Raw genomic sequence first — 24,307 nt, 5'->3', positions numbered from 1 at the left:
AGTTGTTGTGAATAATTATTAGATATAAACAATCTCAGCCATTCAACTAAAAAAAAAATGAGATCATCACATAGCATGATTACAATCAATAGTTCCAAAAAAGGTGAATGATTAATGTTGACTTTTCCATGAACCCGCCACAAAACCTCATTAGAGAGTAACCAATCACATCAGCACTGCACTGATCAAGCAGCTGGTGGAGCAGTGACACAGTTTGGAGCTTTTTATTGTGACGGGTAAGAACAGATAGAGATGTTTTGATTTTGATTTGATTTATTTTGAACATTTAAAACATTCGGATATATGTAAAGCAAAATAGAAACAAACAATAAATAATTAACAGACTAGATATATATATATATATATATCAGCTGCACACTGAACAGCAGTTAATTGATTAATCATTCGACATTCGACTGCCCTAATGAGCACTTGACTATAACTGCTATGCTTAAAATTACACATTATCATCTTAATGTACAGCCGCTATAATGTACATTGTCTGAGCCTTAAAGAGACAGTTTAGTTTGAACTGCAGCATACATATATACTTCTGACTTAGCGGATCAAAATTGCCATTACATATAGTGTGTATGTAGGATTATTGTTGGTGTGTGAAGCAGAAACCTGCATTATTCACCATACAGATACTTAAATGCATGCACACACACACACACTGACGTATTTGGGAAAGCATTGCATCTCATAGGGTGACCTTTTCTTCTGCAAAATTGTTTGTAGAAGAAGGGGAGGAGGACAACAGACAGGGTTGGACAAAAGGAGTAACTCAGAGAGGAGGGGTGAGGAAGGGGAGAGAACAAGCAAGAAGCAAAACCTATATAAGAAAAAATGAGACTGTAAAGAAGGGGAGGGAGGAGGGACATCACAGAGAGAGAGAGAGAGAGTGAGAGAGAGAAGAGAGGATTATTTACCATTTTAAACGAATAAATCTGAATTGTGTGAATGTGGCACAGAGAGGGAGGGACAAGAGAGAGGAGGGAGGAGGCTTATAGCAGCAGCAGACCAGCTAAGAAGAAAGAGAGAGACAAAAAACAGCATAGAGCAACTGTTTATTTTTAGTTATTCTGCTTTTTGGAAAATTTTTTATTGTGACGTGCTTTATAAACCTGCTTAAAAATGGCCAGAGGGAAAGAAGTAATTTGGAGCTGAAACAGACAGACACAGGTGGGTAAAAGGTGTGTGTGTGTGTGTGTGTGTGTGTGTGTGTGTGTGTGTGTGTGTGTGTGTGTGTGTGTGTCTGTGTGTGTGTGTGTGTGTGTGTAGAACTTTATCATCTGACCTGTTCACAGAGACTGCTATGGGAACATGTACATCACACACACGTTTTATATATTTAGCTGCATGTCAGTGCTGTCCCCTTTAATCTTGTGCAGAACATGCAGTTTCTGATTTTAACATAGTTACATGCAGCTGAGGTGTGTGTGCATGTGCATGTGCATGTGTGTGTGTGTGTGTGTGTGTGTGTGTGTGTGCTCATGCGCGTGCGTGTGCTTGTGCATGTATGCATATGCATGTTCACAGGAGACACAATGACATTCCCTTCCCCTGCAGGCAAGTGTGGATATTTCATGCTGTGGTTGGTGGGGTCAATAAACATGTCTCAGTTGGAGCTATGATGGGAGGGTCTATGTTATCGCTACACCAAAATAATAACGCTACAATAAAATAAAATAATAGCTAGACTTCAAGAGTGTAATTATGTGTGCATCAAAAAGATAATTGAAGAAGACATTTAAAAGTAATGCAAAAGTTACTTTGCTAGTAAGTAATAACTTTTATATGAAGTAATTGGTAAAGTAACTGTTACTTTTTAGAGGAGTAATTAGTAACTGTAACTAATTACGAAATGTCAGTAACTTGCCCAACACTGGTATCCTCCCTGAGGCACACGATGCAAGAGGAGATGGAGAGACGCTGTGCTGCTGCCAGAGGAGTGCTGACTGAGATTACTGCAATAAATAAAGTTCAAAATAAGTATATAAGTTACATGTTTATATATTTAAGTAAGTAAGTAAAATAAATTTACATATTTCTGTCTTCCCCTTTGATGAAAAAAAAATGTTGTTAGTCAGTTTATTTGTGTATTAAATATTCATATATCAAATATTGGTGGTGGACCAAACCAATGAGAGGCATAATGAGGGGGAAAACACTTGAAAACATATTGTTTTGTGAATACAGTTAGCACAGGTGCTTTGTCACAGAGTCTCACTAACTAACATTTGTGACAGACAGTAGCAGTTATATTTGAATTTTTTTGAACAAAATCACTGTACCTTAACCTGACATGCCAGATGGTTTGTAACCAGAACCATCTGGGAACTCATCCTCAGAAACTGTTTGGAAAAGCGTGTGCACTTTCAAAAAAGACTTGTTCACCACCCAAGACACCTCTACACTACACTCTAGTTTTAATGGAAACTTCATGCTGTTCATGCACCTAAAACTACGCCCAGATCTGTCAGTAGTCCCTCCTAAGCTGCTGATTGGCAGTTTCTCCAGTTTCCTCCACCATCAAAAACATGGTCAATTGTCCAGTCAGTACCCCAGGAGATGACCAATTGGAATTGGAGTTTGTCCCCAGGTGCTGCATCGTGGCTGCTCATTGCTCCTAGTACTAGGATGGATTAAATGCAGAGACTGAGCCTGTGTCTTTAACACGTACTACTGCAGCAAGCCTTTTATACACAAAGCTGATCTAAGCAAATTTTGTGTGAGAATTGAGACTTTAGTTTGAATAAATTTAGTATAGTTTAACTTTTTTAAGTTAAGTTTGAACTTTTTTCTTTGTATTGCCTACTTTTAATTTATATACACCAGTGTGTGTGGTTATGGGAGCTGTTAGCCCCAGGCTAAGCAAGATTTCACACTGGCAAAATCCTGGCACATTCAAAAGTGGGCTGCTTTACTGGCAGATGGGGCTAAAATGTGCCAGTGTAAAACAGAAATAAAAGCTGTTAAAGTGTACTGATGCATCATTCTAGATTGTAAGTCACATATTCAAATGGACATTTGCCTCAGGGCAAGTTGAAGTGCAGTATGAATTGTATAATCCTAGGCTTAGGTTAATATTGGGTTAACAATGTGTGCATGAAAAAGGGCGAACCCCAAGGTCGACAGGGCTAAATGTAGTGTGAACAGCCATAATATATAATAACATCAACAACTAAATATACTAACAATTACAAATTGAAGCTTCTGGTTGACATCAGACATTGCGGTCATGGCAATTTAAACCTAAGTCCAAAGTACAACTAAGGTTAGGATAATATGATCAATCAAAAAACATTTATGATACTGGCACTGGATGTTGCTACTGGATAAGAACATCTACTGTAATGCAGAGTGTCATATTGACTGAATTCACAGTTGTGTCACATGACACTGTGTTGCATCGGGTCTGTAGGGATGGCAGATGTCAGCTGGGCCAGTGTGCAGTGGGGCAGAAGACGGGTTAGCATGCTGCAGCTCCTCTGGCTTTTCATCGAACGTGAGTCTTTACTATGGTCATTTTGTCTGTGGAACATTAGACAGTCACAGTTGTCACACTATTCATGGAGAACTTAATTTCATCTCAAGTGCTGTTCATTCCTTGTTGTTGCTTTTGTCCCATTCTTCAAATCAAAAGTACACATTTTCCCCCTGCCCTATAGTGCTGTTTGTCCATCTAGATTTTTTTGGATGTGAGTTGCAGAGTTTTTGAAATATCAGCTGTAAAGATGTCTGCCTTCTCTCCAATAAAATGGAACTAAATGACACGTAGCTTGTGGTGCTCAAAGCACCAAAAAATAAATCTGAAAAATTCAAAAAACAGTGTCTCTTTTCAGAGAGTAGACATAAAGTAGTTCTGGAAGATTAGACTGCAGAAGGAAAATAATTCATGACTGAAGAAGCACTTTTTTTGGCGCCTTGCCACAAACCAAGTGATGTTTAATTCCATTTTATTGTAGAGAAGGCAGACATCTCTAAAACTGATATCTCCAAAAGAGATGTCAAGGGATAGTTTTTTTTTTAGTGTGGTTGTATGAAATACTTCTCCACAGTCAGTGTATTACCTACACTAGCTGGTGGTCAACATGTTCCCAGTTTGAAGAAGCAGCAGGAGTACCAGTGTAGAATACTTAGAAATGCACTGCTGTGCAATATCCAGCAGCAAAATATATTGAGCCTCCTAACAAATGAAATTGTCCACTACACTTTTGAATATTTTCACGGCTTTACTTTGCTGTCAAGCAGCCTTTTCCAAAAGGAAACTGCTGTCATATAAGCAAAATATTGCTTTCTCCAAAGCCTATGCTGAAAATAGTTGCTGGTCCACTGCTGCCTCAATTGTTATTTTCTTTGTATTATTATGCGACTTTGGCATTTTATTTCAGATTCATAGAAGTCACATAATAATAGCAACTTCTGTGTTCTGTGAGGTAAAATTACTGTTTTGCCAAGGGAGTCTGGTTGCTTTGGACGGAGCGATTGGGATTTGGGTTGTATAACATTGGTAAACACTGTCTGACAGCAAGGTAAAGCTGTGAAATTATAAGTACAGGTGGACCTTCCTTTCCATTTTGCTGCTGAGCCTGACTTTTAGATGCGTCATTATGCAGCAGGGTTTATGCTTTCTTTACTTTCTAACATGCACAATCTTTGGTTCACACCTTTTTTATTCCCTCAGTTCCCCGAGCCGTCCTTCAGACTCCTCTCCCTCTCTCTCTGCCCGTCCAAATGTCCGTCGTCCCTCCACCTTGGCAGTTCCTCCCTCTGTCCCAGGCGGAGCTGGGCCCTCTTTTCTCCAACTCCAGCCCCTTCTCCTTCTCTCAGAGTCTGTTCATGGTGGCCCCACACAGCCGGGCCCCAAGACCAGGCCTCCAGGCTTCATTTGGCCCTTACTCAGTGACACAGGTAAGAGGAAGAGGACAGATGTTGACTGATGCTAATTCTACATCAGCTGCTGAAGCTAACTGGCTACATACGTCTTCTTCTCTTTCCACAGCTCATATCAGAGCCTGTCCTCCCTCTCTCTCCCCCTCTGTCTGCCTCCCTCCTCTCAGAGCATGTGGAGAGAGAGAGAGATGACAGAGGGCAGGAGAGGTTCAGGGTGAGGACACTGTTCCACAAGCGGGGCGACACCAGCACCCAAGGGACCTGCATCACCCTGCATGCCTTCAAGGAGACGGAGGAGCACAAGGCCTCCTGTATGACACAGGTGAGAACCAGACTCTGTCTCAACCTTGTGTTTTCTCCCCATCTGTCTAACTTCACTGTCTATCCATCTGTCTGTCCCATTTCACAGCCTCCTCTGGGGCTTTGCGTCGCAACTTTGACACTGCCCAGTGACTGGTTCGAGGATCAACATGCCAACCAATCGCAACAAGATTTGGAAAAGTGGCACAGCAGCATCCACCCCCGTCGCCGGGTGCAGAAGCGGGACTGGCTGCGAGGTGGACGTCATCAGAGCAACTTTGTCAACCGTCAGCGTGCGACTTCTTCTTCTCTGAGGTGAGAGCATTTATTCTCTCTTTAGTTCAGTTATTCATCTCACTCAGCCAACTCATTTTGAATGGATTATTACATGAATGTAAAATATGTACAGCATTTGAGACTTTCTCTCCTAGAAAGATAAGAGGAAAAACCATCAGTCTATTTAAAAACACTTTGTGACTAACTGACATTTAGATCAAGTAATACCAACACCAAAAGAATCTACATGATGTACATGTATCATTTACTTATTTTACTACAGCTATTTCGGTGCTATGATGAGCTCTAAAACCAGACTGAAATTCTTCCAACTCATTAATTGTAACTTGATTAAATTAAAAATTACAACTTTAAGCTGTGAGCTGTCAATGTGAAGCCCATTTTATTTAGACAGTTGGCATTGGTCCTCTTATACCAGAAACACTGTGCACGGAAAGATGTCTCTGAGACAGTTTGTACTTCCTTTACGTGAGATTAATTTCCACCTTCATTCAGATACCATTCAGGTGTTGATGTGAACACACAGCAGGATGTTCCATGGTCTTTCAGATATCAACGGGGCCCAATGAGAAACCAAATCCAGCTTTACTACTCCTCCTTCGACACATCGGCCGACCTACAGCTGACACCACAAGGGTATGTGGTGAGAGACACTCTTTGAGTTTTCTCATTGTTGCATGAAAATTCATTTCTGTTTGTCAGTCTCCAACATCTGTTGATCTCCTCATATCAACTGAAAATCCATCCAGATGTGTGGAGGACAGAGCGGCTCCATCCCAGAGGCAGCTCTTCCATATCAAAGCTGTGACTCTGAAGGAGGAGGAGAAAGACAGAGAGGAGAGCAGGACCAAAGAACAAGAAACCTGCTTGAATGGAGAGGAAGAGGAGGAGCTTAGCTTGGACTCCCATGTTGTGATTCGCTATCACAAGGGCCCAGTCCTGATAGGACAACCAATCAGGGTGTCAGTAAATCTGAGAGCCAACTTCAGTGCTGAGTTTGTTGTAATAAGGTGAGCACAAAGTGATGTCAGTAAAACTCTGTTTTCACTTTTTCTAAATGCTGTCCTGTATCACAATCTGTATCAAAAACTCTAGTTTTACATTGGAAATCTGTGTCTTCAGGCTGAAGGTGAAGAAGGGCTTGGTGTCCATGGTGGCCCAGAGAACTCTGACCTCTGACCTGTGGGCAGTGACCCTGGAAAAAAGCCAAGGCTCCAAACACGACCTGGTGTCCATCTTCTGCCACAAACAGAGCACGCTCAAGCACACACACGAGTAGGTCAAGAGTTTTATTCCACCTTACAGTCTGTCAGTGAGCCATTACAGTCAAAAATACAGTGTAATGCAGCAGCAAGTTCATTTAGCTCATGATGACATAATAACACCTTCAGCTATAAACAACAAGATGGAAATTACAGGCCAGTTTTCACTCCCAACACGTCAAATACAGTAGCTTGGTCAGTGCCTCCATACTTCAAACTATAACACTCTAGGTACTCCTCAAGTGTCTGCAGGCTTCCCTCCAAGGTTGTTTTGATGTGCCATTGAAGTCACATAGCATAAATTAGCGAGAAAGTCTGCATATGAAGCAGGTGGGGTGGATGGATTGGATGGATGGATTTTTTGTTTCTAGAACTCAGAGAATTAAGTTTATTTAAAGAAGAAAAGTAAATTATCTCAACTAAAGATTATAGGTCAGCAAAACTTTTTAAAGTGTATTTCAAAATGTAAGAGTTTGGATTGGGCTTAAAATGCAAAAATCTATCGCAGTGTGTGGCCTTCAAATTTAAGTTGTCTCAATTTGAATTCCATTGTTCAACATACTTTTGTGTAAATAAACAGTAGTACGTATCTTTTCAGATATAGAGATCATTTGCTGAGAGCCTCCTTGGCAACTGGGGATGTGTAACTGGGGTGATCTGTGTGAAAGACAAACTAATTTTAAAAATATTCACGCCAAGAAAAGTGAAACCTTACTTATATTTCTCATAAATTTTTCGTGGATGTTACATTAGGACTGCTTGCTGCTTGTGGTTACTGTCTGCCTTTATCTTACATGTTGTTTCTGTTGTCACTACTGCAATGCATTTTGGGATATTTATGCTTGTATAGTGTCCTGTGCTTGCATACTGTCCCTAGAAATCATATGCACCTCAGGTACTATTGGTTTCATTCTAAGTTTTCAGACATACTAAAAAATCTCATATACTGTTTTAGTGGACTATTAGTATGGAACTTCTGACACAGTTTGACTTCTTTTTAACTTACATAACATATGTGGTGTTTTGGTTTCACGTGGGGCACGAACACTGATCTCCTGGGTGACCTTGTCATTTAGGGGTGTCGAAATGAATCATTTTTAAGATGCATTGTGATGCAGACAAGGATGATTCTGCATCGATGCAGTGACAGAACATAATCGATTATAGTGTAGAGATGTTCCGTTTTAATTTTCTGGCTGCGGCTGGACAATAAAGTTCTAAAATTCAAAACAACTTCCTGGTAGCAACTGGTGGCGCAGCAACCAGCGCCATAGCAATGTCGTATTGAATTGTGGGAGAACAGGGCAAGCACAATATGGTGGAGGGAGGTGAAAATCAGGAGTTAGTGATAAAAAATGCACCTAGTATTTTCAAAGCAGACCTTTGGACACATTTCAGATTTTATGAACTTGCTGTTAAGCATGAACTGGACAAGACACACGCTGTGTGTAAAGTCTGTCTCACACAAAAATCAAACACCTTGAAAATACCACTAACTTGAGAAACCACCAAAAACAGCAGACCCAGCCCACCCAAGAACTGATGAGACTAGTTGACATCAGGGGATACACACTGGGTGAGAGGGGCTCCTGTCTGATGCAGCTGCAGTCCTGACTAGTGGCTGGCAGCTGCATAAAACCTTAGAAGCAACCATTACCTGCCATTGTACATGAATAAAATATTGCTAAATAGTTAAACCGACTAGTATTTCTGGTGACTCAAAACCACTAACCGATTATCAAAATAGTTGGTGATTAATTTAATGATGGATAAATAATCAATTAATTGTTGCAGCTTTATTAGCAGTTACCTGAGCAGAAGGCAGTTGCTGGAAGCTGCAGCTACACTGCAGAAGTTTTATTTTTGTTTCTGAGGATGGAACAATTTCACACAAATACAAGAAGGCTAGACATATACAATTTATTTATTTATTTATTTATTTATTTTACAATTTAATGTTAATTATTTTTATGTTATTGAGTACTGATGCACTTTCTAAACAATATAAAATGGAATTCATATTTATCTGACTGCTTGTATTCATTGATAAAAAAAGTAGCCATGTGCAGTAATATAGAAAATTGAGGATGCAATGCATTGTGATGCATCATGAAATTGAATTGAATCGAATCGTTGACAGGATAATCATACTCGAACCAAATCGTGGGACCAGTGAAGATTCACAGCCCAACTGTCAGTCTTGACTTATTCTGACCTTTCCCCCTGTCTCAACCACAAGTGGGTCAGATGTGTTTTTCACCCACACGTCTCACACAATTTCAATCTCCGCAGCTCTCTGCACCTGCTCTGTGCGTCTCACATCTGAGCTGTGTCTGACGGGCACAAATATGACCATAAGCATTTATTTAGACTTCTGTTTTTTATTTTTCTGCAATACTTTTTAACTTATGTGATATACATAATTTACATTTGGAAGGCACTGAGCTTCACATGGGACATAAAACTCTGACTAGGACTTTCACCCAGGAGATCAGAGTCATCTTATTTTTACGTAAGTTACATTAGACATGTGCGGACGTTACATTTGTAATACTGATAAGCTACATTATGTGCATTAAATTACATAACTAATTTAATGCAAACCATGAACCATGAACTTTTCCTTTACCTAGTAGTAGTTTTTGCGCCTTTACTTTGAACACGTTCCTGCACGTTGCATAACGTAACATAATGCTAACTTGACCATGGGGCCTTGCACATGCAAACCTGACAGTAGAGGTTTGCACGTTATAGCGTTGCAGTTTGTAGTGAGGTGCCACTGACCAAGCTGCTGTATTTGACAAGTTTGGGGAAAAAACATGTTTTTACCATTCAAACAAACAAAGATGTGCATTTAAACACTAGTTTCCACATGACCAGACATGTTTCAGGTGTAGGGAAGCTGACAGCTCAGTGATCATATTTACTATGTCAGAACTTTCTAAACATGTCTAGCAGCGCTCTAGTCTATGTGCAGTCATGTTTGCTTTGAAACTACCCTTACTGAATCAGTATATATCCAAGGGCACATCGTCCCTCACTGTGGAGAGCTAACTCTGATCTCTGTCGCCCTGCAGTCCCACTTTTCTCCAGCAGGTGGTGTGTCTGTCCGTTGATGGCCTGAGGCACAGCTTTGGTGTTGCCATGGCAGTGCCTGCTAACTGGTGGGTGGAGTACTCTGGGCGTAGTAACTCCCAGTCACCACACAGGGCAGCAGTGAGCATCTTCTCATTCACTGATCGACGCATCTTTGGAATCGCTCCCATCACAGAGGTGCTTCACCCATCCATTCATTAATGCTCGGTTCAAAAGAGCATCATATATATAATCTCTCATATTTTTAAAGGTCCATCTAATCTGATTTGTTTGTGTTTTCTGATCCTCTGTCGACAGAGTAATATGATCATCAACACAGCCATACTGACCAACAAGCAGGTGTCACTTCCTGTTATTGTGCTGGCCATAAGTCGTGATGGGAAGGTGTCAGATGTCACCTCTGCAGTCACGTGTCACTCCACCAACGAGAACACTATCAAGGTTGGCTTTGCATAAAACATCAATTAAATAAATGTAATGTAACTGGTGCTAAAAGATCAGTCAAGAGATTTGAACTGCAGTGTTCAAGTGTTCATTTTTCTCATAAGGTTGGTTTTAATTAGTCATTAAAAACAGAGGTTTCATGCCACGATGAGCTCTGCTCGCGATTTATTCAGCCAGTTATGTGGGCGGAAACTTGGAAGTGCATCTCCAAGACTGATCATTACTATACAGGTTCAGGCTCCAAATGATGTCACCAGTGCTGGTAGCACTTGTATCCACGATAATTTGGCATCAGTTTTGTACAGTGGGAAGAAGGGGAGTCCCGGCGTCCATCTTGTATTCATGTCTTCACGCTCAACTTTAGCCTGTCTTAGAATAAAAACTGGAAGCAGGGACATAATGGCTAGAAAAAATATGTAAAATTTATTTATGTTAAAACAAACAAACAAATATGGTTATCATCTCAGAGGACAGAAGTTTGTTATCTGATTTTCTATGGGGTAAATGTATGCATTACATTTAATTAAAAAACTTGGGGATTTGTGAACACAACATCTTACATATTATCACCTTATAACGTTGTTATGGATAACCTGCTAGCAAACAGTACACATCCAGCAGTCACAGAGCAACATTAGCATTCAATTGGAGTTGCATTTGTGTCCTGCTATTAAAATTTATTTAATAGCAGTAGTAATAGTTCATTAATTCATTTCAATGAATTTACTCAATATTTTTTACATTCAATGCTATGAATTTCTAAACTTGCAAAGCTTATCTAAAGAAGGAAAGTAAATTACCTCAGCAAAAGATCAGCACCTTTTTCAAAATTTTGAAATTGAAATTTAGAGTTTTCATAACTTTTTCAGTTTCACATTATAAATAGTCACTGAACCAATTGTTCATTTAGAAAAAAGTAAAATAAAAACATTCTTTACAGCTGCTTTGAATAAGTGACATTGTTAATTTGAACATTCAGTCAATTCAGACACAATTAAATTAAAGTCATCTTGTCTAATGTTTTGAATGACTTGATACACTGTACATGTATCCTTTAATCACGGGTGTAATTGAAGTCGTCTCCACTTGTCCTCTGTCTGTCTCCATCCTCACTGCAGGTGTCCAGCGATTGTTCCACGCTCTTTGTGGACGGCAGTGAATCAGGATTGGGTAATACCTGTGCAGAGGTGGAGTTTCTACTGGGCACGCTCCGTGGCTCAGTGTGCCTGGAGGTGTGGGCTCCCTCAGTGCCCCTCAGAGTGTCCTTAGCAGACCCTGTTCTCAATGCCATCGATGGTTGGAACCACTTCACAGAGAAAGGGTAGGAGACGGTCCCAGTGGGTCTTCACTGTGGTTTATTTAGCCCTTTAAAGGCTTTTTTGGCTTTAAGTATTGAATTCAATATATTCTCAAAGTGGAAATATTTGTTTTGTTTAATGCACAGACTGAGAAACCCTACCACACAATGTCAAACATTATTTGGCCAAAACAAGAAAATATGTATATAGAATAATCACTTTGTTTTTTATAACTTTTTATTGAAAAAAGGGCATCACAAATTAATATAATGAACAACCATGATACAGAACACTAAGGTATTGGCTAAAGCTGCAATCTCTATAAATAGATGTCAGTATATAAATGCTGCCTTGCTCACTACTGCAACTATATAAGAAGATTGTTTAAAAGCCAAATTTTTCTCTCAAATATCCATGACAGCATTTTCATGCTGCTACAGTCTTATGTAGGTATGGGCAGAAAGTCCTTCTTGGCTTCTTCTGGCTAATCCTATTGTGCCAACTTCCACATTTTTTTTAAATTTGAAGTTTTTCCTCACACAGTCGCCTCAGGGCTTGCTCCTGGTGGGAACAATTGGGTTTATAAAGAGTATGGTCTAAACCTGCTATATATGAAAGGTATCCTGAGATAAGTCTGTTATGATTTGGTGCTATACAAATCGAATTGATTTGAGATTGAATTACAAATTCTGGATTACTTACCTACACAGAGTTCATCCAGGATGAACCTGGCCCCTAAATGCCCGTCTATAGGGATGAGTCTGAACGCTTTTGCAAAGCTGATGCAAAGTATTTTAAATCCAGAATGTTTTTTTATTCACTGGAGGTCATGTTAATGTTGGTGGAACCAGTCTCAACTGGTTGCATCCGGCAGTTGCGGTGACACTGCAGCAGGTGTTTCACCATCTGTTGTCTGTCAGTGATCTGCACTCTACTGAGGGACCTCTTCTAGTTTATATTATATTTTTTTATTTGTGGATTGCTGCATATTTTGGTGCATTACTGCAACCTATAGATCAGTGGAATAGTGTGAAATCATTAGCAGGAGTGTATTTTGGGCTACACACATGTATGTACATCATGTACGTGTGCACCCTTGTGAGCATGCATGAGCTGAACAAAATGGGGACCCACAGAAAAACTGCTCTAAATTGCTGCTAGAGGTCAGAAAATCCATGTTGAGGTTGAGAGCTTTAAGTACACTCAGAGATTCACGGTTACTACGAATAAACTCTGATATATTCTCAGATGCACTTGTAATACGAACCTGATCAAATGCCTCTGTGTATTATCTAATATGCACAGAAATGTCAAGGCCTTTAGTTCCTCATGTGTGTCCTGTCTACTCAGGTGTGTGCCGGTGTATCAGCGCTCCTCAGTCCAGGTTCTGACTCAGTTCACAGCTCAGGACTCCCACAGCAGAACCACACATCTCTTGGGCTCATCTGATTGGTTCGTGGATGTTACGGAGCTGGTCCTGAAATTGATGCGAATAGAAGACCCTCGAGTGGCTTCCCTTGGCTCCCAGAACAACCTGATTGGTTTACAACCAGGAAAGACATCACTCCATGTAGGTGATGGATGTACATCAGTTCAGTTGAAGATCTTCATTCGCTGAGCATCATCAGCATCATCATCATCACCTCTCTTTCTTTCTTAGATCATCTCTGAGCAGTGGGATGGTGTGCTCGGAAGATGTGACATCACTGTGACCTCTGACCCCGTTACCCCTGGGGACCTGTCTGTGCAGGTGGTCAGCGGCCTTGGCATGTCGGTCATGGCAAGCCCTGCCCACCCTTCTATCATCACAACAACAGTGACAGCCTATAACATCCTGTATAACCACCACCAGGTGAGGGGGTGGGGTTACACTGAGATGCCAAATTAAGCATAATGTACTGTGTTTTTCCACAGCACTGAATCCATCAGTACAACTATACTCGCTACAATAATTGCTCTGAAATTTTGTGCTGACATTGGAGGATGACTTGTAATGATTTTTTTGAACCCCTGATTTCTCCTGGCTGACCTTTCACCTGGCAGAATCAGCTTGTCAAAGTATTTGCTTATCTAGTGAATTATCTTGGCCACTATATGATGAATTGCCAAACAATTTGATGCAAGCATTTGTGTTGTAATGCCCCCTATGAATAATATAAAAACAGGGATGTCTATGTCACCCGGATTGCCGTCACCGGAGCTCCACCCTGGAGCCAGGCCCGGGGTTGGGGCTAGCAGGCGAGCGCCTGGTGGCTGGGTCTTCGCCCACAGGACCCGGCCAGGCACAGCCTGAACAAACGACAATGACCCGCCTTCCTGTAGGCCCATCACCCATGGGAGGGTTTAGAAGAGACCGATGCTGTGTGGTTTGTATGGCAGTTGTGAGCGGGGGCCCCGACAACTCAACCCCAGGACATGGAATCTGGTTGTGGGGACATGGAATGTCACCTCACTGGGGGGGAAGGAGCCTGAGCTAGTGGAGGAGGTGGAGCAGTACCAGCTAGAGATAGTCGGGCTCACCTCCATGCACAGTATGGGCTCTGGAATCTGGAGTTGCCCGCAGTGTGAGGCAGCGGGCTGGTGTGGGCTTGCTTATAGCTCCCCAGCTAAGCCACCCTGTGTTGGATTTCTCCCCGGTGGATGTGAAGGTCATCACCCTGCGCCTCCGGGTCGGGGACAAGTACCTCACTGTTGTTTCAGCTTATGGGCTGAACGGCAGTGCAGAGTACCCGGCCTTCTTGGAGACCTTTGGAGGGGTGCTGGAAAGTGCTCCGACTGGGGACTCCATTGTTCCACTGGGGGACTTCAACACCTACATGGGTGGTGACAGTGTTACCTGGAGGGGTGTGATTGGGAGGAACGGCCGCCCCGATCTGCACCCGAGTGGTGTTCTGTTATTGGACTTCTGTGCTAGTCACAGTTTGTCCATAACGAACACCATGTTCAAGCATAAGGGTGTCCATCAGTGCACATGGCACAAGGACACCTTAGGTCAGAGGTCAATGATCGACTTTGTGGTTGTGTCATCTGACCTTTGGCCGTATGTCTTGGACACTCGGGTGAAGAGAGCGGCTGAGGTGTCAACTGATCACCACCTGTGGTGAGTTGGATCCGTTGGCAGAGGAGGAAGCTGGACAGACTTGACAGACCCAAATGTATTGTGAGGGTCTGTTGGGAACGTTTGGTGGAACCCTCTGTCAGAGGGGTCTTCAACTCTCACCTCTGGGAGAGCTTTGACCAGATCCCATGGGAGGCTGGAGACACTGAGTCCGAATCAATCATGTTCTCCACCTCCATTGTTGACATGGCCGTTCAGAGCTGTGGCCGTAAGGTCTCCAGTGCCTGCTGCAGCAGAGATCTCCAAACCCGGTGGTGGACTGCTTAGACTGCTACCACCGCAACCCGGCCCTGGAGAAGCGGAAGAAGATGAGATGAGATGAGATGAGCATTTGTGTTCCTGACAGGTTGAATCACCTGAAAAATGGCTTTATTTCAGGCACTAAAAAGCAATAAAGTTGTGGATTAATTGATTGGTTTCATTCATGCTGGCCTTTCACCAGTTGTTTGGTTACCACCTCAGTAGTAGCATTCATTCATTCATACAAGTGCTAGTCTTTCTCTCAAACTTTCTTTGGTCATTCTTCATACAACTGCTTCTGTGTTAACTTGACAAACCAGATGGTTTGTTACACAGAACGATGTGGGAAATCGACCTTAGGAACTGTTTAGCAAAGGGCAGGCACTTAAAAAAACACTTGGCAGGTGATTGGATGAATCATCTGTCTCTCAGGTCTAACATCAGCTAACTTCAACCAATAAGATCTTACGCTTGATCTTGATCTTGCTCTTGCTCTCTTGATCTTTGCTCTTCTTTCAGTGAAGAAATGTACTAGCACTGGACACACTGAGCATGAGCTTCTAGCACTCTCACCCATGTGGCACTTCATATAAACTTGATACCAGTGTCAAGCCAACAGGCGCCTTTAACTGTTACTTTAACTGCTACTGTCAAAATTAAGTAAATGGAGCGATCATGCTCTTTTAGAAGACTCTTAATGTGAAACTTTCCAGTACAGTGCAGTAAGTCTTGAGCTTCAGTGACAGTGCATTAAGAGTGAAATGGTAAAGTATAATCAAGGATGGTATTCCTGTTCTTTCTATCTACTATTTCTGACTGTTGTGTATAACATGATTCTGTTGTGTGTTGTTGTTGTCTTACCAGGACAACAGGTAAACACGGAGGAAGTATGGAGCTCTGTTAACAGTCAAATTAAAACAGGAGCAGAACATGGAGGCTTCTTATTCCAAAAACATCAGATATGCTTATAAAAACAAGGAAAATCATTAATAAAGATCTGGTTGTTGAGTTGAGGCAAAATAAGGCTACTGTATGAGTTAGATGATAGTTGAACATTATTGATACCTACCTGATATTTATGAATTAATTGATATAAAGTAACAATGTGACAAACTTTTGAATTCTAATGATCTTTCCATCTATATCCTGTGGTGTCTCTCCAGGAGGCGTCCATCAGTGTCTGGCTCCAGTTCAGTGACGACACCGCCTCCCTCCTCTCCTCCTTTAGCGACCTTCCCTTTTTCCTGCGTCTTTCCTCACTGGCTGAGACTGTGGTTGTGGTGACACCCAGCCCCAGCCAACGCATCTTTGCTCAGGGTGACGGAGGCGGGCCGTTATTGCGTGCAGAACTTCTGGTTTCAACCTGCACTGACCAGCCAATCACCTCCAACTCTATAAGCGAAGGTGAAAGGGACTGGATGGACACCGGAGAAAGCGGGACCAGGAGGCTGGCAAGAGGATCTGGTTGGATAAGAGTCAACATGGACCTAGGCTTCCTGCAGCCAGTAGTGGACAAGAATGAGGGGGGCGAGGAGTTTGAGTTTGACATTTCAGACACACTGGTTGAGTCAGACAGCGATGTCTATGTGTCAAACTTTGATGATGATGAAAGCGGGAATGTAAGCAGTGACTATTATGACAAAATCAATGGGAAGATGACTAATAGAAACTGGAATGAGGTGGGGAACGGAGGGATGGTCAGTCGAAACAACCTGGAAAGAGCAGTGCTGATGCCGAGCCAGGAGGAGGGTGCTGTATACTTCTCCCCGAGCCAGGAGAAAGAAGGACAGAGGAAAGAGAATGAGGAAGATGGACAGGGAGCTCGAGAGCTGGAGCTTGGCGTGGGCGCTGTCCTCTCTCTGCTCTGTCTCTCTGCTGTCCTCTTCCTTGCAAACTGTCTGCCATGTGCCCTGCGAGACAGGAGGAGGACAACAAAACAGGACAAGGAAGTAGAGCTAGAGGGAGGCTCAAAGGAAGAAGATGCAGCTGAAATGAAGAAGACAGAGGTAGAGGACAGGGAGGCAGAGGAGAGGAAGAAGACACAAGATGAAGACAAGATAAAGCAGCAGCAGGAGGAGAACACTAAAGAGTATATTAAAGAAGTAGAGATCATTTGCTGATATATGTGCAAGCCAAGGAGAATTTCTGTGCAAATCAGTAGTCACTGTGTAAGAACAATAACATGGAAGATGAAGTCATTATTGTAACAGCATGCTATCACCCTGTTTAACATAATATAATTCTACCAGACAAACCACAGCAATACTGTCACAGACAGTTTACAACCTGTGATCGCTCTGCTCAATATTTATTTGTTAAACACGGGGGAACTATGACATCACTTTTTGGGAGGTGGTTTTGTTGCATCATTTGGCACGCACATCAAATGATGTGACGCTATGTGATGTGGCTGCTATGTGTTGCCCTTTAATCTGTAAATTTCATTTTATATCCTCCACCAACAGCAGAAAAAAGTGTACAATCTGAATTCTGAGTTCCAGCTAAAACAAACCAACTGGTCCATTTCAGTCCATCCAGTCTTTATTCAGCACATCTAACCAATCTTCATTCGGTCTATTTGATCTTTCTTCTGTCATCCATCTAGTCTTCATTCAGTCCATCCAGTCTTTATTTGGTCAATCCAGTCTTTATTCAGTCAATTCGGCCTTTATTCAGTCCATCCAAGGAATGTTTTGGTCCATATGTTATCAATGGTTACACATATCAGTGGACCTGAAAACAATTTGATTAATATTTAATTGGTTCTTCTTGACAAATAAGACCTTAGAAGAGAACATTTTCATCAAAAAAAGTATATTCAATCACACTCAGTCTTTTTGTGAACTGATCAAACTGATAAATCACAAACAAATATAAAATCTTCATGGTCGCTAGGAGGGCAGTCGACATATCACACAATGTAAATATGTTGAATGATTACTTTGTATTTAGAAACTATACATTTAATTCTAAACCTGAATGTTTTATTTTCAGAATATGTCAATTTGTCATCTGTCTATTTCTGTTTTCATTTAAAATAAATAAAATAGGTTTCATTTGAAAGTTTGACAATGTGTTCAACATCCAGCGTGGAGGAAAAGGCAGCCATGGATGAATAGTTTGTATTGAGCATGCTTTGTTTTGTATGATTGTAAACAGTCCCCAAATTGGACTCCAAATATCCCAGACATAATTCTCAAAGAAGAATACAGAATAAAACTTGCATAAATCTTATTAGTATTTGCTCCCAGTCTTAAAAGCATCAGATTTTACAAAGTGCATACCTCTTTTCTTTAAAACTTTGCTTAAAATACTGGTCTTTGTTGTAGGAAGTCTGGATTGGGGTATCTGTCTTGTTACCAGCGGTGGAAAGAGTAATGAAAATCTGTACTCAAATACTGCTACATTACTAAAATATTGCTCAATTACAAGAAAAATTACTGGTGCCAGAAAAATACATCAGTAAAAATACAAAGTATTCTTTAAAAAAAAAAAAACAACTTATTATTATACATTATCAGTAGTACTTTATATTAAAGGAATTTCTGTTTGTTGAAATATTTTGTGTACATTTCACGCTCACCTCTTCAAGGTTGAATCTTTTATTTTACTTAACAAATGAAAAAGCTAAGAATTGATTAATAATTATTTTTTAAAGATACAAAACATTTTTTTCTTTTCTGTGGCAATTTTCTAATTTCAAGTTTCCTAACTCAACAAATGGCTCCTCCAGACAAAACAATGTCAAATGAGGTGCAATTAGACTACTGATGAAATATTAATACATTTTAAACTGGTTTTATTCTTAACAGCGATTGATTGGTTAATGATTAATCATTAACAACTTATTCCAAAACTTTGCTGCTGCAGTGTTCTGTTTTTTGCCCATATATCATGTTTTGATTGGCTTGTTTGTGACCTGTGTGTCATAACATTTACTGGCCACAAAAATGCAGAAGAAAGGTTTAGATATTTATTCAAATTGCAATCAGTTCTCAATTATGATTTTAAAAGTAACTAAGAAGATTACATAGTGTAATGCATAATGAAGTATGAGTAAAAGCTGGGTGATGTTGGTCCTCTGCAGAGGCCGCTGGTTCGACTCCCGCCTGGGTCTCTCTGCTTTCCTTTCAGATCTTCAACTGTCCCCATCAAGCGGAAGCAAAAAGGTCCCCCAAAATCTTTCTCACAGTTTAAGAACTTAGAACACAACGAACACACGTCAATCGAAAATTTTCACCAAAATGTACTGACAGCTAGCTAAATTTTGACTTCCACTGACGATATTGCAATGGGATACACTATGCCAGGGGTCTGCGACCTTTATGATCAAAAGAGCCATTTTTGGCTAAAAAAGGGGGAAAAATCTGTCTGGAGCCACAACTATCAAATGCTCTCTTTTCACCGACTTTTTTTGGCAGCCATAGGTTATAGAGACTCAAGAAGACAAGCCACCGTCACAATTTAGAGGAAAAGACACCGAGCCATAGACACAGTTTTTGATATTTTAGTTGATGAAATATTAATACTTTTTTGAAATTTGGTGTACAACATACTGCAATAGAGTTTTGAGTTCTGTGCCCGACTCTTTACAAACTTTGTGCTGACCTTTAGTTTAGATAATTTACTATTCTTCCTTAGATAAATTTACAGTAAAAGTTAAAGTTAGAGAAACTCAAAAAAATTGTTTTTCAAAATTTTGGTCACAGTTAACTGTGAACCTGATCTGTTACTATTTTGTTGCCTTAAAATTATATGGTTTCTATAATTCTATAATTTTTTAAATACAACATTTTAGGTTTTTTAAAATTTAAATATTTAAATTTATCTAAAGAAGAAAAGTAAATTATCTCAACCAAAGATCAGTAGTTGGTCAAACTTTTTCAAAACTGAAGAATTTGACTTGGGCTCAAAACTGATGTACTATGTATGCAGTATATTGGCTTGAGATTTTGAGGTGTCTCAACTTTTTCATAGCCCTACAAGAACAAAACATGAAAAATATTTAAAAAATGTAATGCTATTTATTTCCATATCATTTTTTGCCAAAGTCACAGGGAGCCCCTGTGGCTCTGGAGCCTCAGGTTGCAGACCCCTGCACTATGCTTTCTACTATTGCAATTAAAAATGATATCGCCATGCCCTCTAGTGGCATTATGGTGAAACGAAAAGCCCTGATGCTCTGAGACGTTTGGAAATACTGGATACACACACACACACACACACACACACACACACACTTTTAAAACACTCCTATGGCCATTTTTAGTGAATCGCTCTGTGGGGAGGGAACGTAATGACATAATACTGACGTTAGTCATGTGATCAACCATAGAACGATCATCGACACTGTTAGCCATAAGGAGGGACATGGCTAGTATTACCCTCTCGTAAGCAGAGTGGCGCAGCGGAAGCGTGCTGGGCCCATAACCCAGAGGTCGATGGATCGAAACCATCCTCTGCTAGCTTTTTCTTCAAGTTGACTACTTCCTTATAATACTGAGAGTGCTAGATTGTATTGCTGATTACGTTGTCCATATTTTTCTCTGGTTACAATTGATTCTAATATATTTTAACTTACTTGTAATTATTTTTTCATAATAGCACGCTTTTTTTTTGATTACCTGACTTTAACTGAACAAGCCAGTTCCGGGCGCACATCTATTATCAAAGGAGAATTTTCACTGAAGAGGGAAAACCAAAATATAGAGGATCGTCACTAAGTCATATTGACTCGAAAACACCTTGTCTTTATGTCTTAATGTCGACGACTAACAACAACACGAAACAAACAAACAAACAAATAAAACCTACATAATGTGAGAAGTCTGAAGTCCTGGAGCCTTATTGATCGTCAAAAACGCCGTTTTTTTTTTAATCGCTGTGACCATTAATGATAGAAAATCACTTCAATACTGTAAAGTAGTACAACTCGACAAACATGGATGAGGATTGAAACCCTTTAATGGTGCATCATAAAATGTTTATTGTACATATTAATAAAATATACGTAATGTGTTCAAAATAAAAAAAATGCAAGTAGTTCAGTGTTTCCAAAACTTGAACGCAGACAAAGGCAAGACAGCAAAGATTTGGATTAAATATCTTCATGAAGTAGCACTTTTTAAGGGCTGAAACTAAATATATAACTACATAAATGATCCTATAATTTTAAACGCTTAATGACTTAATAAATGTGTAATTACATAATGCTTAAAGAAATGAATTCTAATTAAACTAAATTATCATATAATGCAATGCCTATTTATCGACATAAATAAATAAATCACAAATTACGACACACTAAATTATATATATGTGTATACACATTCTTAAGTTTTTAAATTATACATTGTTTCATATTTATTTATCCATTTCTAATCTTATTTTATGTTTTCATTTATCAAGTGTGATTTGCTGCACAGAAATAAATAAATACGTACATGTCCACAATATTGTGATAATAATGGTAATAATAATAATGATAATAATAATAATAATAATAATAATAATAATAGATACATGTGAATGTGAATAAATTTGAATAAATGAGTAAGTAAATAGATGTATAACTATTAAAAAGTACAAATATATCTAAATTAATGAATAGAAATATACACAAATAAATTAAACATTTCTTTATTTAATGTCTTATTTAATTATTTATTTTCTTTATGATGACATTAATAGAAAAAAATAATTTTGATTTAATATTATTATTCCTTAAGAATTTTATTATGTAGTTATATATGTAGTTTCAGTGCTTAAAACACTGCATAGAGACATCAGTGCATCACTGTCAGATAAATTGTGACCATATAGTACGAGGGTAATTCAAAAAGTTCTGAGACAAATTGAAAAAAAACTTTATTTATGAAAGATACAAAATTATTTTTCAACATAAGATCCACCTAACTCAATACACTTCTGCAAGCGATGTTTCCACCGAGAAATTCCTTCTTGATAGAATTCTGGAGCTTGTCTAGTCAACCAGGTCACAACCTCCCTCTTCGCTTCAAGTATGGACTGAAATCTTGTTCCTTTCAAACGTTCCTTCAACTTTGAAAATACGGCTCCAGAAGGTGAGGAGTCTCCATAAACATTTTGCAAAGCTTCAATGATTTCTGTAGGTTTCCATTGAAGTTTTGTTAGAAATTTGATGTTTGCTCGAACTTCAAATTGGCTCATTTTGGACGGTCAAAAAAGTTGGTTTTGTAATATGTAACCTGGAACATTGAATAACAAAGTTAGAATGCTGTAACTTGTCAAATTTGTTTATAAGTCATCAGTGGTATGATTCAAGGTCATTTTGTTACACTATTTTGACTCAGTTTGAATTTATGTCATTTGTCTTAGAACTTTTTGAATGCCCCTCGTATAACTACTGTTAACAAGAGTGAATAACTTTCACACATGGTGTCTCCAAAACGTAAGACCACATTTTGCATAAACCCCAAAAACTACTTGATGGCAGCTTTTGTTTTGAACTGTAATCATGTGATTAGATTACACTAATGTCTCAGAAATATGAATTAATTAGAATCACGAAAAGACAGTTATTTTCAGTGTAATTTTAATATTCACAATGGCAAGGTTTTGGCTCGGGCTGGCACCATTGAAACTCTTTATCCTCACAGTATCAAAAATACAAATGGAACATTTGTTCTTTCCATTGACTCCTCTGCAGAAACTTACTGAACAGTCATATTGCCTGTATTATTTCAACATGTACAGTAGGATTATATTTATTAAACTAATGTTTCTAGCCGAGAGTTTGACTGGTTGTGGCACAACACTGAGAACAAGTTAGAGGAAGACCAGGCAACATTTAGCAGAAGTCATGTATAAATGACATTACCACCAACAATCTCACATAATTTAATGTATTCCTCTGACATCTGTAAAATCAGCTTGGAGACACTTGAAAAAAAATTCACAGTGATGTTATTGCTGCATGAAATTGTAGGGCTCAAGCTGCATCAAATGAATGCAGTAACAGCCTGTAACAACACATTCAAAACTCTAAAACAACGTAACTTGCTTTGGTAAACAGTCAGTAGTAATGTGATGTGCACAGGATTTGTTGCTAATGAGCTAAACCATGAAAAACACTGGTTTGGTCCTTTAACTGTGAGCTTACAGTGATTCATCATAGATACAAAACACCTGGAAAAGTATGACAGACAGAATAATTCAATATTCAAAACGCTTTCACACTTTATATTGCTGCCTTACTACTATTTAAAGGGATAGTTCAGATTATTTGAAGTGTGGTTGATTGACGTACTTATCCATAGTCACTGCATTACAGATTTTAGACGCCCAAAACAAAGTGCACACTATATTCAGAATATTTAGCTTTACCTTGCTGCCAGACACTTTTTCAACAGCCAGATATAACTCTCTCCAAAGCAACCAGGCTCCTCTGGAAAAAAACAGTCATTTTACCTCACAGGAGGCAGGAGTTGTTCGATCATTCAGTTTACCCGTGTCACTGTGTGACCTCTGTGTTTTAAAGGGTCAGTTCGGATTTCCCAAAGTCACACAATGACACAAACTAACAGATCAAGGAGCTGTAGACCAACAACTCCTGTGTTCTGTGTAAAATTAATGTTGACAAAGGAGTCTAGTGATCTTGGAGAAAATGATACTTGGCAGTTTCCTGCCAGAAAAATCTGTCTGACAGCAAAGTAAAGCAATGACAACATTTTAAATATGTTGTACACTTAAATTGATACAGATTTTTTCCATCTTGTTAACATCTTTTATGCCATTTTTCGTCGGATGTGTTTTCTTTTATTTTGTGTCTTACTCCATCTTGTTACATAATTTTAAGTCCTTCTTGTCTTTGTCTTTTACGTTGTTTCTCATCTTGTTATGTCCAGTCATTTTTTCGTCTTGTTAGCTTGTTTTTTGGTCTCGTTACATTTTGTTACATCAGTGTTTTTCACCTTCTTACTTCTTTTACACGATTTTTTGTCTTACTACATAGTTTTTTTCATTTTTTAGCTTGTTATGTGTTTTTCATTTTATTATGTCGTGTCACCTTTTTTCCATAGTTTTTTCCCGTTGGTAATCTTTTTGTCTTGTTTGATCTGTCATGCATGATATGCACTGACTGATTCAGCAAGGAATTGTCTTTCTTATGTCTTATTGTCCCATCCAGTTGGGTTAAAATCAGTCTTGATATTAGGGAGGCGGTGTGCAATGATGAAAAATAAAAATGGATAATTCCCCTCAAATGCATTAAAACTAAAGTAACAAGGCTGAAATGTAGGGAGTAAAAGTAAAAAGTTGTCAGAAAAATAAATACTCAAGTAAAGTATAGATACCTGAAAAATCTACTCAAGTTC

The 24,307-nt window shown here is 39.4% G+C and overlaps 1 protein-coding gene across 2 annotated transcripts; it reads left to right on the top strand.

Annotated features, from left to right (window-relative positions):
* Positions 1-1,003: 1,003 nt before the first annotated feature.
* Positions 1,004-17,964, top strand: tmem132a (transmembrane protein 132A). 2 transcript variants are annotated; one of them, XM_084714222.1, is made up of 14 exons: positions 1,004-1,185; positions 3,428-3,511; positions 4,691-4,917; positions 5,009-5,221; positions 5,309-5,514; positions 5,992-6,132; positions 6,246-6,506; positions 6,619-6,771; positions 9,836-10,031; positions 10,152-10,295; positions 11,417-11,619; positions 12,947-13,166; positions 13,257-13,448; positions 16,118-17,964. In XM_084714222.1, the coding sequence occupies exons 2-14, from the start codon at positions 3,430-3,432 to the stop codon at positions 17,072-17,074; spliced, it is 3,195 nt and encodes a 1,064-aa protein (XP_084570348.1). In that variant the 5' UTR covers positions 1,004-1,185; positions 3,428-3,429; the 3' UTR covers positions 17,075-17,964. The 2 variants fall into 2 exon arrangements, with proteins under 2 accessions (XP_084570348.1, XP_084570349.1); XM_084714223.1 differs by having other exon boundaries at positions 6,046-6,132; positions 16,118-17,963.
* The last annotated feature ends 6,343 nt before the right edge of the window (positions 17,965-24,307 follow it).

The sequence above is a fragment of the Lutjanus erythropterus genome, chromosome 3 (assembly GCF_056507025.1).
Source record: "Lutjanus erythropterus isolate fLutEry1 chromosome 3, fLutEry1.hap2, whole genome shotgun sequence".
NCBI lineage: Eukaryota > Metazoa > Chordata > Actinopteri > Lutjaniformes > Lutjanidae > Lutjanus > Lutjanus erythropterus.
The sequence above is the reverse complement of the archived record's forward strand: the minus strand, read 5'-3'. Positions and strand labels throughout refer to the sequence as shown.

Bases quoted from the DNA above. Each gene is read 5' to 3' on its own strand.
- tmem132a (XM_084714222.1), top strand. From the start codon at position 3,430: ATGGCAGATGTCAGCTGGGCCAGTGTGCAGTGGGGCAGAAGACGGGTT. The intron at 6,133-6,245 runs GTATGTGGTGAG...AAATCCATCCAG, and splicing joins CTACAGCTGACACCACAAGG to ATGTGTGGAGGACAGAGCGG. The intron at 6,772-9,835 runs GTAGGTCAAGAG...GTCGCCCTGCAG, and splicing joins ACGCTCAAGCACACACACGA to TCCCACTTTTCTCCAGCAGG.